Source organism: Lepidothrix coronata, unplaced genomic scaffold (genome assembly GCF_001604755.1).
Source record: "Lepidothrix coronata isolate B3197 unplaced genomic scaffold, Lepidothrix_coronata-1.0 Scaffold14, whole genome shotgun sequence".
In the NCBI taxonomy this organism is placed as follows: Eukaryota; Metazoa; Chordata; class Aves; order Passeriformes; family Pipridae; genus Lepidothrix; species Lepidothrix coronata.
Genome location: NW_016690194.1, coordinates 7,899,837 through 7,920,938, shown reverse-complemented (window position 1 = coordinate 7,920,938; position 21,102 = coordinate 7,899,837). Strand labels below are relative to the sequence as shown.

The window sequence follows — 21,102 nt, the reverse complement described above, 5'->3', positions numbered from 1 at the left end:
TGGTTTCTGCTGTGGACAACTTTATGCCCATTTGGGCTATATATATTTCACATTTAGTGATTCTCTTTCATCACTTTTTAATAATATTTCATATCCTAAGGATAATCACCCTCTGAGATTCTCTTCTGCTGTTTCTGTGTCATTAATGCAACATTAGTAATTAGGACCTGACTCATACAAATATGAATAGCCTAAGTTTAGGCTGTTGCATTTTTTAGTTCCTGCTGGAGTGCTCATCAAGAGGACTAACTGGATTTTAATCTATTTGCTGTTATAATTAAGGTTCACATAGGCTTTGTAGGTTTTTTCTGTTTTCCAGTAATTAGCAGAACATGATGAAAAAGAATGGGAAGTCCTGATCATTGGCAGTTTAAAGTGCAGTGAAACAATGGACTCTGACACCTTCATATACGATGACAAGAATTATAAAGATAAAAACAGCACTGTTGCACAGAAATCCAATTAGCATTGAGATTCTGCATTAGGCACCAAACTGTGTATAATTTCCTTATTGCTGGGTCTGTTTTACTTAAACAAAATACCAGAGCAATAAACAGAGATATGAATTTGTTTCAATCACATAGAAAATGGATTTTGAGAGTTTATTTTCATGTAGAATCTGTAGACGTTAGGGTTGTCAGGGCTGCTCTTTTGAACTGAATCTCTCAAACATCCCACCTGAAAACTGTTAATATTTCTCTCAATGTTCCAACATTAAAAATTCAAGTCTTTGAAATTCTTCAGCAAAGTTTTTTACAAAATGAAAGATTCTCTGTATTTGGACAGTTGATTTTCAGAAACAACTGAAAAATGAGTTTGCAAAATATTTCTAACTTAAGTTGGAAAATTAAGCTGGTTTTAACAATGGTACAAAGTGAAAAACAAAAAATGGAGTGTAACAACCAATCTGCCACACTTGGGTCAGCAAGAGCAAAAGTCATGACAGAAATAGGATCATCTAGGAAAAAAATAATGATGCTGCTGCCTGAGTGTAAAGCTAGAGCAGTAGAAGGAAAAGGCCCTGAACCCGTATTTTCTGTAAACAGAGCAAGTATTCTCTGGGGAGGTAAAATCCTCCTGTGGAAGGTGATGCAGAGATGCAGAATAAGTCACACAATAACTTGCTAAGGAGATTTGTGAGAGAGCTGGTGGGGTAAGAATACTCTGGGCATTATTCAGAAACACATATTTAGGTGACAAAGGGTATAAAGATGTGAAAAACAGATTTGAAGATGGGGAAGGAAAGTTCTCAGGCTTGGAAGCTGAGGAGTATGGGGAGAAATAATGAGAGACACTTGGGGAAAATGTCTTGTAGTGCACTGAACTCTTTCCCCAGCTTTTAGAAAATTATCATGTCTCATCCTCTGTGGTATCGCTACACCGCCTGCTACACTGACCGTGCCTCAAATTTGGGTATAATCTGCCTTTCTCAATCAATGACAGAGTAAGGTGAGAAGCTTAAGACTATTGAGGAAGGCACGGTCTAGCCATCAAGTTTAAACTGCATCTTTTCAGAAAATATTCTAGTTATTCAGTTAAAAAAAAAGGTTGGGAGATGGCTGGACAATCATCCTAAATTTCTTCCCTGTAACAGAATTCTATAGAGTAGAATTAGAAGGGAATGTGCAGAAGTGACCTAAAGCATTTTGCACTCAAGGGGTGAACCTTAGCTTTTGCTGCATCCAGATAAAGACACCTTGATCATTGTAATCAGCACGCTCCATTTCCCGTATTAAAAACAAGATAAATATTTAATCACAGAGCAATTAAGTCTGGATTGGTGCCATTAGTTTATAATAGGTAGACAGAATCTAATACGATACTAATTCACTTATGAGCCAGGCCGAATAGATTTATTTATTTATTTATTTTTGTTTCCAAAGCTGGTATCTTGAGAATGTTAATGAGATAACAGTTTTTGTAGCTCCTAATTGTTTTACTGCTTACATGCATTAACTGGAATAACATATAGCTATCAGTTAATGTTATCAATATTCCACATAAACTATGAATGGTGTTCTGCAGTGCCTACTCTTTTCAAGTTAAAATAACCAAACAAAAAGCAAGCTGTAGGTCTAATACATATTTATTGACACAAAGTACATTCGTATTGTAATAGTAAAATAGAATCAATGGTAGCAAATTCAAAAAGGAAATCATGCAAAATACATTGATGCATAGGAGCTACTGTGGCTTGATTTATTCCTTTATCTCTTTGTTTCACAAATATTCAAGTTTACTGGACAAGCAAGAATATTACATTTTCAGAAGATTTGAAGGACGAGATAGTTCAAAATACATCAAGTTCAACTTCCATGGGTTTTAGTTAAACCAAGAGACTCCTTTATTTTCTTAGAGCCATGTCATGATGTACCAGTATAACTGGAGCTAAAATGTTTGGATGTTTATTTAAGTAAGAAAGAACAAATAGTGCACTACAGCATATTCAATCATTGCTGCAGATGCTTCATCCTTAAGTGGCAGAATAAGCATATTTTCTGGAAGACATTTTCCTGATTGCAGTGCCTTCTGGCAGAAGGTCAATAGCACATCTGCTGGGAACATGTTCTTCCAATGCCCTCAAAGCTGTGCCCTACAAAGCAGGCAGCTGAAATGTGGTGAATAAATATGCTGTGCTTTGGACAAGAAGAGTGGTCTTGGACAATGGTAGTTTTCTTCTATATGCAGGTGAAATCTACAAAATACCTGAGCAGAAGCTTAGTCTTAACCACAAAGGTGGTGCAGAGGCTCAAGGTGCAGGTACAGGTGGGACCTGACTCCTGCACTGCATTGCTGGAATGGATCTGTGTCGTTGTGTGCTTGAATGTATAGGCAAGATGAGATATAAGTGCGTGTCTTGGTATGATTTATTGATCCCCAGAGCTCAGCAGATGCAGGATCATTTCTGTCAAGTTGTTTAAATAGTCTCTGAAGCATCACAGTCTCCCACGCAGGAACACAGCTGGGGGCATTCAGAACCAACCCCTGTAAAGCCTTCACTACAAAGCTGAATTATTAGACAAAGTGGTAAATGTGGGGAATATCAGAGACCCTCACAAGCTTTTGTTATATTCCTGCCCTTTATGTGCAATAAAGCAGTTTTCTGTTAGAACCTGTGGGAACATTCCTGCTGAATTTGAATGTGTCTCTGTGGAAGACAGTCTCTTTTGAATAGGATTATGTTGTATTTTGGATTTGTGTCTGCTGAAGTGTGAATTCTATAATCTCACATTTGAAAGGGCAGACCTTTCAAAAATTCATTTTGAGTTTTTAAAAGGGTGATGAGGAAAGAAAAAGGTCAATATACTTCGGAAAAAAGGTGGCCTATCATCTGTGCGTATATAGGTGGTATGATTTTTAACAGTGTGAAAAAAACATACATGTTAGAAAATTATGTCAAATATAAAGACTCAGATCTTAGGCTCATCTCAGGTATTTATAAGATATCTAGTGCAGATTTTCACTCATTCCCATTGCAGGATCCTTCATCTTTGTTGTCAGGCTGCAGGAACTGATAAGCAGAAGGGGTAGAGTGTTGGATTACCTGGACACTGAGCTTAATTCAGTGTGATAATCCTTAACTTCTTCCTCATGGGAGCCTGGGCCATTCTAGCTCCAGCAGCAGGGAGGCTACTTCTGGCTGCTTTTGCACATATTGATTTCAAAATACAGGAGCTCTTGCTGAGTGATCTCTGTCACAGCCTATTTTGAAGAATTTGCTTTGGCAGAGGGAGCATCTAAAGAATCATGTATGATCAGAACATAGAGGAAAACTTCAAACTACTAATGCTGTAACAGTGTGAGAGCTCTCTGATGAAGATTCAAACTTATCAGTGGGAGGAAAACACCCTCTTTGACATTTGTGTAAAGCCAAGAGGGACTTCAGATAAGCTAGTGCTACAAAGGCAAGCAGCTATAGAGTGGTTTTGTTTAAAATGAAAACCAAAATAATTTGATACTTTTTATTAGTTTGATGATAACTCCCAATATTTGTTTTGATGGCATTTGTAGCTTATTATATCATGAGAGTAACATTATCTATTAGTCCTACTTCAGTAGTATTCCACAAAATAAATGAAGCAATTAGCTCTGTTGTTAACAGTATCTTCATCTTGATGTATATCAATATCAAATTTAGTATTTTTCATAAAAGTTGCGTTATTTCTATATGAAGAGAAAATGGATAGATAAATACTATCAAAACTGTTAACATTTCTATTTCACTGTCTTTAATTTTCCTTTTAAAAAATGTAGTGATTTTGCATGTTTTACTCCATTGGAGTACATATTTCTTTGTTTTTTTCTCTCTTTATATTTTTCATATTCATCATTTAATCTTGACTTAGTAAGAAATGATAGGCTTTTATGTTTGATCACCTTCGTGTTTTAGCTCACTTTCAGGTATGGGGAATAACACTGGGAGGAAGATGTGATTGATGTAGATTTCTTGTTTAATAACATCCTCTGAAACTGCCTGATGTTTTTGAATGTCTTCAAAGCATCAGCAGATTTTATATTTAGGAAAAAAAAAAAAAGCTTATACTGTTTGTTAGAAGCATGAGAAATGGGTTATTTTACAGATGACTATCACTGAACTGGTTTCTTTGCTTTCCTGGCTTTTTTTGCTAAAAGTAAACTAATGGTTTCTCTCAAATACGTAATTTGCACTTCAGTATTGCATGATACAAGATTTTCTTATGAAATTTCAGTTGACCGTACTTGTCAGAGAAGAAAATAGATAACATGATTCTGTCTTAAGCCACTTTGCAACTCTATTGAGGATGTATTTTTTTGATTCATACATCTATAAAATCTCAGAGGTTTTTGATGAGAACATCTAAAATTTAAAACCTGCTATGCTGTAAGTTAACTTTCAATATTTTTTTCAAAAACAGCATGAGATTTAAACTGAATAAGAGAATGATGTATTTTGGACTCCACTTATTATGTTGACTAATACCTCTGGAAATGAACAAAGTACTGAAAAGAACAGCAAAAGTGAATAGATCTATTACTTTGAGTGCACAATTAATCTTGCTGACATTATTTTATATGAACACAGATAAAAATGCCTGGAAACCATACCGTTGAATTCCTCTGCTCATTAATATTGATCAAATGCTGTTCTCTTTGTGTTGGAAGCCACTTAAAGATTACCTGTAAAAGTATTGCAACACTATTGGTTTTAAAAACCCAGTCCCTGAAGTCCACTGTTGTTCAAAATTATTTGACAGGTTTGAATTCTTCTTTTGTTGGTTTATTTGGAGGGGGGTTTTGTGTTCTTGGTTTTTTTGTGTGGTTTTGTTTTTTTCTTTTTGGTTGTTGTTGTTGTTTAAAAAAAAAAAAAGAATGAGTTTGAACTTGCTGCTATAGACCTGAGTAAGAGAAAACATTAATCAGATGGTGAGGCAATTAATTACACTGCGCTCAATACCATGTTGTTTAAAAGCCTACGTATCCCTATGGAAGCTAACTGGAACCCCTCATATCTGGAAGCTGTGCCTATACCTTACATACCATTTTGGGGTCTTAAATGGAACAATGGCAGGATTAGGGCCCAAATCCTTCAGGACACTCAAAGCTGCAGAACTTGTATGAGAGATCTTGTACACTCAGTTAAAAAAAAAAAATAAAAATCATATGTTTGAGTGTTCATGCAATTTAAATATTCTGAAGATGTGTGAACTGAGAGGCTAGTTCTCTGGAGAATTAGGAGAAACAAGGTAGGATGATACAAGCTTTTTAATTTTCAATCAATCATTGCTTTAGAACACAGATCAGTCTAACCCATGTCCTTATTAATAAATGAATGTTAACTAGTGAAAGTTAGGTGATTGTTTTTTATTAATTTCAGTACATTTAATGAGGATGTTTTGTTGCTCTAAAAATAATTTTTGAACTACCAGTTTCTATTAACAACAACAATAAAAGCAAACAAAAATACCTAAAGCAAAATACTTAACATTGACATTGAAATAATGTTATTATTTATCTATAACCAAATAACAACCATAATTAAGGAAAAAAAAGTCCATATTGTTGGTGTGGGGGTTTTTTTCCAGAAGGAAGGCATCATAGAAGACAAACATTAGTTAAAAATACTGTCGTGCACTAGTATACTTATTACTGTGCACCTCAAATGACCTTTTAAGCCTTTGTACTTTGGACTGATCTGAGAAAATGCAAAATATAAAGAAAATCAATGGAAGTAGGCTGAACACGTACTTAACAAGCTATATGGACAAAGCAGCAAGCAAAATGAAAAAGTAATCATTAAAAGATTTGTTGTTCTTGGAAGATTAGAGATCTGCTTGCATAGAAACTATTAATATATGAGGCTACCTGCACCTACTCCCCAGATTGCAGCACTGTGATAGGGGCTTGAAAAAAACCCCACAGTTTATATTCATTGGGAGACCAAAAGTACAAATTATGGAATATGATTTTTCCCAAAATATTCTGAAGGAGAAAGAGCATGAACAGAAGCAGTGATAATTGAAACACACAAGCCTTCCTAGACCTGATGATATATGTTGTCTAGAATTAAGAATGTAGTGTACCATTACTTTTAAAGTGTAATGCAGAATGTGGATGGAAAAAGGCAAAACAGGCAGCAGCCAGGGTCCTTGTTTTCATCTTCATGATTTTTGGCCTTTCTAACTACCAGCTGCATTTGGAATAAACTGCTGTATATTTGTGTCCCCTGTTTTTTGAGTTCAGTGAGACATATCCTGTGTTTAATGATATAAACAAAGCATAAATTCTTCAGGGATGTGTCTTGGCTGATGACATAACTTGTAATAGAAATGTGCACTTGGATGTCAGCAACAACATTGGCAATTATAACTTGGGAATATGCCGTCATTCAGTTAATTTTCATCTTCTGCAAATTAATATTTTCTTGGAGAGTGTGGTTTTCACTAATGTAATGTTTGATGAATGCTACTGCTATGAACATCTCTCAGCCCACAATTTGTAACTGAAAACATGAACTAATCAGCAGACCTTCAGAAACACTAAACTTACAGCTCTTTTAAGTTTAAATCACTCAATTCAACCATTCGTTTGTTCAATATGATGAAGTGTTGGGTCACAATAACCCCACGGAACACTACAGATAGGGAAAGAGGGGCTGGAAAGCTGGAAAAGGCCCTGGGGGTGCTGGGGACAGCGGCTGGACATGAGGCCCAGGTGTGCCCAGGTGGACAAGAGGCCAATGGTCCCTGTGCTGTCCCAGCCATGGTGTGTCACAGGCCCAGGGCAGTGCCCGTCCCTGTGCCGGGCACTGCTGGGGCCACACCTCGAGTGCTGGGGGCAGTTCTGGGCCCCTCAGACAAGAAACACATTGAGGGGTTGGAGCGTGTCCAGGGAAGGGAACAGAGCTGGGGAAGGGTCTGGAGCACCAAGAGTGGCTGATGGAGCTGGGGGGGGCTCAGCCTGGAGAAAAGGAGGTTCAGAGGGAACCTTCTCATTCTCTGCAACTCCCTGACAGGAGGGGGAAGCCAGGGAGGGGTTGGGCTCTGCTCCCAGGGAACAAGGGACAGGACAAGGGGAAATGGCCTCAAGCTTTGCCAGGGGAGGGTCAGGTTGGACACTGGGAGGAATTTCTTGCTGGAAGGGGCTGTCAGGCATTGTAAAGGGCTGCCCGGAGAGATGGTGGAGTTGCCATCCCTGGAGGTGTCAAAGGAATGACTGGACATTGAACTCAGTGTTCTGGGCTGGGTGACAAGGTGGGGATCAGGCGCAGGGTGGACTTGGTGGGCTGGGAGGGCTTTTCCGATCTCAGTGATTTCATGACTCTGTGATTCTGTAATTCCCAGTGCTGATTTTCAGTAAATTATGTCATAGAATTCTTTTCTGTTTTGTTGGGGTTTTGGTTTTGTTGTTTTGGTTTTTTTTTTTAATAAGTATGCAGTTGAATGATTATGAGATTGCATTTCAATAAGCAATGAGTACCATCTTTCTGTGTGTATTGCAAAGGTTGCAAATAACATACTTTATATTGAATTCACAAATCTTTTCACACACAGACTTGTACATGAGGCTTTCTAATCAATGATTGCCAGGTTTTTAAAATGAGATTGGAAAAAAAATATCACCAAAATGCCAAGTGTTTTCTCCTGGTAAGAGTCATATTGCAGGTGGTATTAATAAGATAATAAAATGTAAAAAGCTTGTAGCATGTGCTGTTAAATGAGTAAACTTTAGACCTCAGGCCAAAAAATTCTGTTATTTAAAGGTATTTAAGGTTATAGTAATTGTAAACCTAACAAATTAGATCTCACTGCTGAAATTTTATGTATCCTAGCATGTGATTTGTTGGGGAGAAAGAATATTTAGTCAGTAGAGCTTTTTGAAATCATCTTGATGTGGATGTGCTACAAAAGCACTCAGTGGAAAAGGAATAGCTGGTTTAGTAGCTGCAAAGTGCTGGCCCAGATCATCACATATTCAGAAAGTCACCCAAAGCCATAGCAAAAATCTCCTCAGACTACTAACTTGCAATGTAGCGATCATTCAGGGACATTGTACATATCACTCTGTACATGATAAGCATGTTTGATTAATACCTATTTCCTCAGTGGTGTAAAAGTTAGAATGCCCGCTATCTTTAATAGGAGAGCAAGATTTAACTTCTCTATCTCCTGTCTTCTCTTACATTAAAAAATAATGCTGTGATTAATGAGTAATGATATGCTTCATATTTTTTCTTGTTCATAAAAATCTGTGCTGGCAAGTTATCTGAAGTAAGTGAAGGGTGTGTTTTAAATGGGTTAGTGTAACGATGATGATGATGATGATGGAATATAAAGCTATCCATAAGGCATTTTATTTATTTAATGAATGCTTATAAATGACTGAAATTATTATGCTTGTTACTATGTGTGTATACATTTTTCTATTTTTTATTCCCCCCTCTCTCAGGACCCTGCATTCCTAATCCATGTCATAATGGTGGGATATGTGAAATTAGTGAAGCATACCGAGGCGACACATTCATAGGATATGTTTGTAAATGTCCAGAGGGATTTAATGGGATTCACTGCCAGCACAGTAAGTTCCACATGGTAAATTTTATTGTATTTATAGATAGGAACTTTTTTATTGTCTGTTAAGGATTAACATGGAATCTGATTTTCTGAAGTATATCAAACTTTACCCTTTATATTGTGAGTCAGCTAATACCACTAAATACTACTACTGCTGCCTTCAGAAAATGACCTACCTACCTGCTGGACACAACAGTGCATAATTTGCTATGCATACTTTAGAGCACAGCAAACACAAAGTAAACACATTCTACATAGATTTAATGGAAAAGCATATTTGAAATAGTAGAGATCTCTTATCTCAGTATTGTTTGTGGGTTTGCTTTGATTAATGCTAGACAAAAAGAGGAAAGAAATACTGAAAAGAAATTTCTGAATAAATAGATCTTCTAGATCTTTCTTTACCTATGTCTTTATAATTTATTAAGAAATGTTTTAACTCACAACACTTAAATTCAAAGATAGAAGCACTAGGCTTAAATTGAATGTACATTTAATCCTGTCTATAACAGCGTTTCTGGATCTCTTTCTAATCCTTACCACTTATTTGAAGGGTATTTCTTGTTTTTAGGTGAGAATCCTAGACTAACAGTGTGTAGCTACAGAACTGTAAAGCAACCATACAGGAAAAGAAATCTCGAGTGTGCTGGATTTGGCTGGAGCAGACTTAAGTTCCTTCACAGTAGCTGGTTTGGGGTTGGGTTTTGAATTTATGCTGGAAACAGCATTGCTAATTCAGGGATGTTTTAGTTACTACTGGGTAGTGCTTCCACAGAGTCTGCTTCTCACACCACCCCACCAGTAATCAAAACCAGTTAGTAAGAGAGTTCATCTGCAAGTGACTGATCAGGTCACATGCTAACCTATAAATATAACCTGCATTATCTGTCAGTTGAATAGAACCTGGGGGGTTTTCCATATGAAAAACTCATTTAGAACAAGTGCTTGCCTAAGGAGAGACTCACGAGCCAAATTTTTGGGGGTTTATTTTGTGCATGAGTTGGTTCTTGAACTAAGAGCAGCGTAATTCTTAAAATCTCAAATTATTGCTGCATTTGGAAACCAACCATTACTCAGAAGATAAAAACTCAAGTAAAACTCAAGAATCCAATTCCATTTGCATGTGAAAGATTAGTTCACTCATTCAGATCAGGGTGAGTAAGTACTGAATCCAGCCTATCTGAATTAATTGCTCCATTTAGATACTTGTCTATAATTTGGAGTGTCAGGGACTAATGCAGTCCAGCTCAACTAACTACTTAATGCTCTTATGTCCCTTAAATACCCAATGGAAAGTGTCCCAAAAGACATTCAATTTCATTAACTTTGGTCACTCTCTCAGTTAATTACGTAGGTAATGTAGGCAGTTCCACTGAGTTAATCTCGTGAAAATATTATGGAGTGATTTTATCATAGTTGTTTCCTGGGTTACCAGTATCCTTTCAAAAATATTGAGGTATGTAACAGTTAGCAAATGATCCTGGTAATCAGCAAAGTGTATTTATATCAGCTTCAGAACAAAGTAAAGCTCTCACACAGCTGATCCAAGCTCACTGAGGGGAGACCAGAACCCATGGAGGCAGCTAAAGAAATTTGAGAGAAGACAAGTTTAATGTGAACAATTACTCTTTGAGGGACAATGAAAATCAGCCCTTTTCAGAAAATCTGATTTAAGATCTGGTAATAAATCAGATGCACTATGTAGGTATTCAGAGGCTCCCTAAGGATGTGAGCTGTGAGAAGCAGCCAAGGAGGTCTCAAAATCAGGGAGAAGTATGGAATTTTCAGTGGTGGACTTAATATGACTCTTTTATGTTATAACACTTTAGCTCAATTCACAGAATTCCTTTGATACAAATTCCTCAGCTTCATAAAGTTTGGTAATTCAATTCTGAACTCACTGTAAGTCATGTAAGAAGTCTGTCGAATTTATCATAAAAAGATAAATTAAAATTACTTCGTTACACGGCACGTCTCTTCTTCTACACATCAAGAATTCCAAAAATCACATTATCATTCTCTTGAACAAGGCTTTTTATCTTGGATTTCTTCATATCTAATGTTATGTTTTGAAATCAATTAAGGTAGGTGATTGATTTTGCAGGAGACATATTCCCAAAGCTATTATTTTATTATTCACTTCAGCAAACATCCTGTCAATATTTCTGAGATTTGTTGACCTCCTACCCATGTAAATAATTAATATGTGAATTGTAAAAGAGATCATTAGCAATTTCACTGATTGCATATTCTTTATTTAATACAAAACTGATATTAATTGGCAATGGTTGTCTGAAAAGACTCTGATTATCCAGTGGCAAAAAACCCCACATCTTCCCATTTCAAGGCTTATAAAGTAACCAGGATTTGGAGAGGAAAGTCTACCTCAGGTAAAAACCTGTGCAGGTTTGAAACCTAGGCAGGAGGTTGGAACTAGACAATCTTTAAAGTGTCTTACAACCCAAACCCAAAACATCCTCTGATTCTATATTAAAGCAGCCTAGAACAAGACAAAGTCCATGGTAATACCCTGAAGAATGAAATGGACATTTTTTTCCAGAGGAAATAAAAAATAAATCCAGAACACTGAAAGATACATACAATATGCATTCTTGTGATTATCAGACAGAGATTGGAAAAAGAAGGAAATTGAAACATTAGTCACAGTATATATTGCTGGCTGCCACTCTACTAGTTGAGATGACAGAGATCCTACTAGGAAAATTCAAGTTTGAAACAATAAAGAGTTCAGATTTAGTGGTTTGATTTGCATGTGGTTTTATATTCTGAGGATCATTAACTCTGTCAGACATAACTAAATGTCTTGCACTCCAAGTGCAAGGTTATTGGAATAAAGGTTATTAATCAAACACATTTAATAATGTAAACAAACCATTCCCAGTGTTTGTACTGAGTTCTCTGCTTCCTACCACCACATCATAGATGGCCTGTGATATTCACATCTGCTACACAAATGTGTTGGGAAACTGCACAGGTGGAGGCCATGTGGCAGAGCACCCACTCGCATTTTGATTGTGTGTTGAGGCATCATCCCAACTATTCATAAGGCAGTTGCTTTTAACTGGAAAGGCCAGTGGCCGTAATATTTCAACCAGTTGACATGATGCATCATCTACAGCTTCAGCTCTACCAGCAAAGTCAAACCATAGAATCATTGAATCTCCTGAATTGGAAGGGACTCAAAGAATTATCAAGTCCAACTCCTAGCCCTGCACATGACACCCCAACAATCCCACCCTCTTCCTGAGAGCATTGTCCAAACAATTCTTGAGCTCTGGCAGCTTTGGGGCCATGACCACTGCCCTGTGGGGCCTGTTTAAGTGTCCCACCACCTTCTGGGGGAAGAGCCTTTTCCTGAGATCCAACTTGAACCTTCCCTGACACAGCTCCAGCTGTCCTCTGGGGTCCTGGCACTGCTTTCCAGCACCTTATTGCCAGCCTGTCCATAGACCTAGGCTTGCTCCTCCCTAGTGCAGAATTATAGTGACTATAGTGACTTTTCAGGAAGAAATATATGTGGAAAAGGTGCAGAAAGTCCCGTGATGTGGAATTTGTGTGTTGCAGTGGCTGAGTGCTCCTGCCAAACCGTTCCTCGCTGCGGTGTGGCAGTACAGCACTCCAGAAACAATTCCCCACAGATGGTGTTCATACAGCTGTCTTATTTTGAAGGCTAAAATCGATTGTTATCTCACACAGATTCAGGTTGTTCCAAGCCAGCCATCACAAGAGCCAAGTGGGCAAATTTAATATACTGGGCTGCGTGCAGTTGCACCACACCAGGTGTTCATCCCATGCCTCTGTTGATAAACACTTACTATGGTTTCTCCGTTGGAAAGAATTGTCTGTTTGGGACACTGTAAATTTAACTCAGGTGTTCCTTTTTATTTTGGGGAGAGTGAGGGTAATTTTCATAGAAATTAGCTCTATGCATAGTTTTAACAAATTATATTATCAATAAGGTATTTGATGGAGTAGTAATAAACTGTATAATATAGTAGAAAGTTACATATATAAGTATGTCCTGGGAAGCTTGTTCCTGTAAGCATTGTAGAGATGAAGTCTGAAAACTATTCTTATGTTTGACCAGGAGCTCGGATAAGAAATAAAGGAGGAAGGAGGTACATTGATCTTTTGGGAACCTTCTAGAATTTTGCTTAATTTAAATGTGAGAGGAAGTGGGTAATTTGAAAGACACCTAAGGGAGATCACCAATAAAGAATAAAACAAGCAAATAGCCATCAAAGGCTATTGGAAGAAAAGTCAGTAAAATGTTCCTAAAATAGAAGCTGTGTAAAGGGACTAAAATACAAGTTGTGTAACAGTGCAGGAGCACAGTAAATGTTTGCCCCATTCGCAAAAGAAAAAAAAAAATTTTGTGGAACTACCTGGAAAAAACAAAGGCTCTAATGAGGTAAAAAAATTATGGGTTTGTCAATTGAAAACGGAGAAAATTTTGTTCATGAATCTTCCTACGGCAAATGTGTGGTGAGATTGAGCAACAGTGACAACAATTTTGGGGCTATTGGAAAAGGATGTCTGTTTTCCTTGCAGTCCAAATAAATATCTTGTTTAGAGCAGTAGGTGATTGAGCTGAGGTTACATAAAGCCTAGAGAGGAAAAAGATTAAACCTTAGGTAAGAGAACAATATTGGATACGTCTCAGAAGGGGTCATGAAAAGGTGGGGCATAACTTGCCCCCTACTTGGAAGATTTTATTTCATTCAGTAAGAACCAGAGATTGGCTTAAACTCACAGGTTGGAAGTCTAATATCTGTGCCAATTTTCTTTCACTCTTCTTAGCATTTGATTGTATAGCACTGTTTAGTCTTTATTCATACACACTTCAAATAGCTTTTTTTCTTGATGAACTACTAATCTTAAAAATTTTCTCATGCATTGCATTGAGTTTCACAGTCTAATTTTGCACCAGATTGAAAAATATCCCTTTTCAATTTCAAACCTGCTGTCTTTCAGCTTCTTTAAACATCTCAGTCATTGTCTGTTATGAGAAGAAAAGCAGATTTTGAATGCCTTCTGTACACCGCTTATTATCTTGCAGACATTTGTCATGCACTCTCTTACTTCTACGCAACTAATTAAAATTGTTACCTTTTCTGTTTCACATGATAGTTTTTCTCATACTTTTAAATGGTTTCTTGGTGTCATTCTCAAAATCCTTTTTTGTTCTGTAGTGTATTTTGCTGTGACAATGACCTGTCCTAAAAATAAAGCAGTATCATTTATTTGTTACAAGATCCTTACAGTGCTTTCTGTATTTTTCATGTGACATTTTTTGCAAGTTGCTTTGTTATATTTCTTTTTTTTCCGTATTTTAACCAGAACTGGATATATAGCTGAGGCTTTTATTAAGCAGCCTTTGGTGATGGCTAACTTTCTTTCATAAGGTGTAATAGTGGGAGGAAATAGACCTTCCAGATTGCTTTTGCGTTTTATGGGGATATTGAGCAGAGGGCTGCATTTCTTATGACACACTGACTGAACTATTTAATGAATTGTGCTTTTAAGAAGATGTATGTTTGTATGGTTAGTAAGTCACTTAGGTTGTCAATAGTCATTATAAACTTCTTTTGTAGGTGGGTCCCATTAATTAATTACTATAGTCCTTAAGGATTAGTATTTTTTTATGATGGAAAGAAATTAATGTTCTAAAAATACAGAAATTGCTGTTTGATTTTGGAGGAAATTAAATTCATTCATGTTCTGCATTAAAAAGGTAGCAGAAGAAGATACTTTGCACATACAAGCTTATATGGAATAAATAATAAAGAGTCCATTTTAAATTCAATAATGGTTATTCAGTTGTAATGTCTACATCATGCTTTCTTCCTTTTATAAGATAAATATTGTAATGACTTGCTGAAAGTACACTGGGTGCAAAGCAATTGATAAACCATACTAGAGACATGGATGGTTAGAGGAAAAACACATGAAAACTGTGGCTGGACAAAGTATCTGTTTTCCTTCTTCCCACTTTTTTTGCCCATTTAGGTAGACACAGAAACTTATAAGACAGTGCAGCTATTGTGGTGCTTTAGGATAACACAGCCACCCCACAATTTTAAAGAGAGAACTGCTTTCAGTCCCTGTTTTGCCCATAGGTTTTTTACAGATATTCCTGTGAAAAAGATAATGAAGATAAATTAAATCTTGAAATTAAATCTTGAAATGAAATCTAACTCTTTAATGAGAAAACACTCATCATTTAGAATTTTGTCGCACAGTGGCATAGTCTGATCCATCTGTGTAGGAAGCAGCTGTTAGAAAAAAAAAAGAGGAGATTTGTAATTCAGATTTTTTTCTTGTTAGTGTAAGAACTACTGTGCTCAGCCATCCCTATGTGTAGTTGTGTCAAGGACATGGAATTAAAACATTATATTTGTGTTAGGAATTCATGCTGGCTTAAGGCTGTGCAGTACCCTGATACTGTTTAGAATATTGATATCTCCACTGTTCGTTGAACTAGCTAAAAATCCTATGACTGACTTATTGTTTGGAACTCGAACAATTCAGATGGCAATTTTTCTGAAAAATGAAAGAAAACAAATTGAGTCATCAGGGGTTGTTTTTATACCACAGACCAAGTGAGAAGTTTGAAAAAGCCAAAGAACTTTTTAGAAGGAAGATCCAGAGGTACATTCAGTAGTGTAACTACTCCTTTGAAGTTATAAGCGGTATTTTTTCATGTGGATACACTTTTGTGATCAAGTGTTATACAGAGGTGGAGAAGGATATTGCATCAGACTCACTGCCTGTGTGTGCAAAACCCGAAAAAACACTGCTTGGGCCTGAAGCTCAATATAATGAGATAATACTCTAATATACACTAGTCTGCATTACAAATGAATTCCCTTTGTATTTAGAATATCTCAAGAAAACTCACAGTCCTGTCACATTTGTATATGAATACCCAGGATATTCTCCTGGATTGCATTTATTCTGATGTATTAAATAATATACAATTATTTCTGTAGGTCATCTGGATGAGTGTTTTAGTTTGAATCAGGAGTGTATTTAAAAAAAAAATAATTGCTTGATCATCTCCACTTTCGGTGCTTTGCTTTGTGTGACAGCAGTCTGAGAGCACAAGAACCAGATCCCTTTGGATTAAAATAATCTAAAAGAAAACAGTCTGGCAGTCTAAAATTCCGAGGACTTGACGTACTAGAAATTTATATAAAACATTCCAGTGGGCAAATGGGCGTTTTGTAATCTCGTCAGGTTTCATTTTACCTTCTACGCAAGGCAGTGAGGTGGCGTCTGGCTCTGAAAATGTATTCTGTGTTATCGTTTCATGTACCTAGCAGAGGTTTTTATGTTTACAGTCATTACTCTCATGAAGTTTTTAGAGTTTACTTAAAAGCAATATTCTTTTCCATACCAGCAGTTTTCATTGTTAGAGAGAAATTAATCTGCTCTCTTCTCATCTTTTCTATTTGTTTTGTCAGTGATACTTAATATTTAAGGGAGCTTCAGAATAATACTGCAAAGGCATACACCAAAATTAGGAAAAGAGTGAAAGGTGAAAAAAACCTTTGCCCAAATCTAAAATTAGGAGTTTACAATGCTTAGTTCTGGTTTCAGTGCTCTAACAGAGAAAAAACCTCCTCCTATTTCTCAGCAAAAATGGAGATTTTTACAGGAATTGTAGCACCCACAGCTCTAGATTATAGTACAGATTATGAGTGTAGACTGGAAGGCAAATCCTTAGCTGCTAAACATAATTGTGGAAAATGCACAGACCTGTTTGGATAGGTCTTATTTGATGTGATCATCAAGCAAAGGTGGCATTGTCTGGATCAGCTGCCATAAATACAAACTCCAGTTCTAAGACATGTTTTTGGTGCAGGGCATATAACTCTCTGTCAAACATGAAGAACGACCTGAGTGCATGTGCCCTGAGATAATAGAGCTGTCAGATGACATTGACCAACTTGTAGTTTGCCAGATCTTTTCTCTTGTTCTTCTGCATCTACTATAAACAAATGTATGAATATTTGGACTAAGGATATATGTATGGTTATAATTAACATAGTGATTTCTATAGTGAATAACAGATGTTCAGTTAATCTTTTATTAGGCCATCCATTCATTATTAATCCATTCTCCTGTTTACAGTGCTAGTTGTTCCTGTGATCAAATCTAACAAGATTCATTAACTGTAAAACATGAATATATTTATGAGCAACTATGAGTGTGAATTTGAAAGTTATTAGCAGAGAGTAGGAGTTACCTTTATGTAGTACATGTACCTGCACTTATGCAATGTAACGGCACTGGAGTCCCACAGACAACTCTTTATGATAGTTTAAATGGGATTTATATAGATGGGCCATAATTGAATATACTTCACCCTGTGTATGTCAAATACAGACATGTAAACAAATATAACCATCTGTTGTCAGCATTTTAGAACATCCAGCATCATATCCTCCAAGACTTGTTGATCTAAAAACATTTTTAAAAACATGTGCCATGACTGTTTACTCACATGAAAATAATGTAACCCTATGCTCACTCTATTTTGAAATGCATAAGCAACTGCTTTTTGAAAGAATACAGTGATTTGGGGATATGTGAAGGAAAATAATGTTAATTTACTGATTTAGGTTCAGACTTGCTCAGAAAATAATTGGACTTCTTGCCACGTGCCCACCTACACTATTTTAACAAATCAATCGTTAGAGATTACAGTCTAATGCCGGATAATTGAAGCTTGCTTGTGAAGCTGAGGTTTTTGGAGCATTGTTTGTAATGAAAAATGATTCACAAGTTGATTCATCTTCTAGTAAGATTTTTTTTTCAACTAGAGTTTAAAAATTATTTGTCAAATGCTTGTTATGCAAATAGACAATTACTTTAATAAGGTTAATTGGAAACATTAGGACTAGTCATCCTGAAGACATACTTCTAGAGTGTAAAATTAAATGGTAAGCTACTCAGTGGAATGACAGTTTTCATATCAGTATTCATTAAAAGTAATTAAAAATGAAAAATCTGATTCAATTTATATTAAAACTTCTAAAGTACCAACTCTTCTAAAACTAATAAGAAAGGGCTTGGCTATGTTATGCCAAAATTATATTAGATTTAAATTACATCAGATGAAAAGCCATTAAATATACTTTTAAACAGGTAAATAGAACATCAGGAAATATTGATGTATCAGGAAGTAGTCCAGTGTTGGAAGTGTGACTCTACAAAGAAAATTGTAATAACTTTTCAGCAGCTATAACAAAAACATAAATATTTTGCAAGGCAGGCTGTAGACACCTATGCAGAGTGGAACTTCTCTGTATCATCTATTTTATGAGTTTTCAAAACTGAAATAGGGATAGAAAATATCTAAAAATACAAAAAAAAAAGGTATGAAAATAATGTCACAAATATCACTGTGAATGCCACAAGATACTGTTGCAAAGATTCTTGTAAAGCCCCTAGCCTATTTAAAATCCTCTGAAGTAAAGAAGCACCTTTATACTCTCACTAGAAGCTTCCATTAGACTGCGACGAAATTGATCTCATAATTCTTTTACTAATTTTCTATTAGTTTCTAGGTAAAAAAATTGAAAATAATTTTTTAGTCTAATAATGCTCTCTTGATGGAAAACCACCTTACAAAGTGTGCATAGCATATAAAGGATTAAATACATGTATTGGATTGATATATAAACTTTACAGTGTAAAGGTTGCCCCTGTACTTTCCTCTCACAGAGGTTAATGATGTTATTACCTTTTTTACTGGCCTTATTTTAAAGTGGAAAATTATTCTGCAAAATACTTAATCGTGCTTTATTCTTGATTTTTTTTAAATTAGTTAATCTTCGCATTCTGAAAACTGTGGTTATAGTTACTACTGTATAGAAATGTACTCACTCCAAAACTTTAAATTTAGTTTTGAATTTTTCTTTAAAAGAGGGTTGTGTAGGGGAAGTGCCACTGCAGAACACAAAGAAAGGTAGGGAAATGTTATAGGTAATAAATCTATTTTAAACTGTGATTTTATAGATAGATGCCACAACTCATTCACTGAAACTATCATGGCTGGGCTTCGCGAACGAAGATTTAGGAAGGCTCTATCCACGTTTGTTACAAGCACGCTGGTGGCTTATGAGGCCAATACGAGATAGACATGTCCGATTGCAAAAGGCACAGCAGAAAGACTCCTTAGGTGGTGTATTCAGCAGGATGCGATTCTTTCTGCGTTGCCTTTTCTCCTCGAGAGTGATCCTGTGTGTGTTCTCAAAGGAAACGACAGCGTTATAGATGGCGTGTCTCCAGGCCTCCCGATTTGAGGCCAGAGTAGACCAGTTATGTTGATCAATATGGCCAAGGCTGAGATGTTGTTTCAAGGAGTCCTTGTATCTTTTCTTCGAGGCTCCTCTCTTGTGGCAGCCGGCGGCAAGTTCACCATAAAGCAAGACACTGAAACTATACCAGATTAACATTGAAGAGAAATGTAAATTATAGGTGGAAAAGATGATAAATTAGCTGTTGGAAAAAGAAGTCATAATAAAAAATGGTTTGTCAAAATTAAAGTTTTTACTTGCCACACTAAATTTAAGAAAGTGTCAATTAAAAAAAACCAAACAACAAAAAAAAACCCACTTCAAAATACTCTTTCCTTTTCAGTTTCTCAGAATCTCTGATTTTTTATGAATCAAATTAAACAGAATTATATCTATATGTTCCAGTTTCTCTTGAAACAAGTTGACCTCACTATATTTCAGAAACACTAGGATGGGAAACAACAATGGATTGTTAGAAGGTAGCAATATTTTTTTTATTTTTTTAAGAAGGCTAGTTTCATAGGCATACTTAAAAATGTGTAAATTAGTCTATAAAAGCCTAAAAGGAGATAAAATTGTTTGAAAAAAATGATGTAAGAATGCTTAAGAGACTGTTTCTGAAGGAACTCAAGATAGGAGCAATTGAATTTTGTCCAAAGTTATTTTTGTTACATATTTAGGTGTTAATGTATATTGCTGATTACAAAGGTGTCTCAAACACTCATCCACCATCAAGGAAAAAAATCTGAATTACATCCAGGAATTATTTTTATTTCCAATGTTCATTTAATTAGAATGTTTCTTTTGAGTTCAGAACACAGCTTTAGGAACTCTCTTATCTGATTTACTCTCTTCCTAATAGAATCACAGAATAGTTTGGGTTGAAAGAGACCTTAAAGCTCATCCCATTCTACCCCCTACCATGGACTAGGATACCTTCCACTAGACCAAGTTGGTCCAAGACCTGTCCAACCTGGCCTTCCAGGGATGGGGCAGCCACAGTTTCTCCGGACAACCTGTGCCAGAGCCTCACCACCCTCACAGACAAGAATTTCTTCCCAGTATCTCATCTAACTCTGCCCTCTGTCAATGTGAAGCCATTCCCCCTTGTCCTCTCACTCTAGGCCCTTCTAAATAGTCTCTCTCTGTCTTCCTTGTAGCTCCTTCAGGTCCTGGAAGGCCGCAGTCAGGTCACCCTGGAGCCTTCTCCTCTCCAGGCTGAACAATCCCAATTCTCCTAGCTTTTCCTCACAGCAGAGCTGCTCCATCCCCCTCATCACCTTGATGCCTCCTCTGGATTTGCTCCAGCAGCTCCATGTCCTGGCTGTGCTGGGCCCCCAGGGCTGGAGGCAGCTCTGCAGGTGGGGTCTCACCTGAGGGGGCAGAGGGGCAGAATTCCCCCCTGCCCTGCTGCCCCCACTCTGGGATCAGCCCAGGGCACAGGGAGGTTTCTGTGCTGGGCCATGTCCAGCCTCTTCCCCACCAGCACCCCCAAGTCCTTCTCTCCTGGGCTGCTCTATGTGCTCATCCCCAGCCTGGATTGATCCCGGGGGTTGCTCTGACCCAGGTGCAGCACCAGCCCTTGGCCTTGGTAAACCTCATGAGATTTCCAGGGGTCACTTCTGGAGCTTGTTCAGGTCCCTCTGGATGGCCTCATCCTTCATATGTGTCACTGCACCCTCAGCTTGGGGTCACCTGCAAACCTGCTGAGGGTGCCCTTGATC

General features: G+C 36.9%; 1 protein-coding gene across 3 annotated transcripts in view; it reads left to right on the top strand.

Moving 5' to 3' along the window:
- Positions 1 to 21,102, top strand: part of EDIL3 (EGF like repeats and discoidin domains 3) — a 229,776-nt gene that overhangs the window by 103,679 nt on the left and 104,995 nt on the right. For all 3 annotated transcript variants that reach the window (XM_017806317.1, XM_017806318.1, XM_017806316.1), the window contains one exon: positions 8,926 to 9,054. In XM_017806317.1, the coding sequence (XP_017661806.1) occupies positions 8,926 to 9,054 (129 nt within the window). The remainder of the gene's footprint in view (positions 1 to 8,925; positions 9,055 to 21,102) is intronic.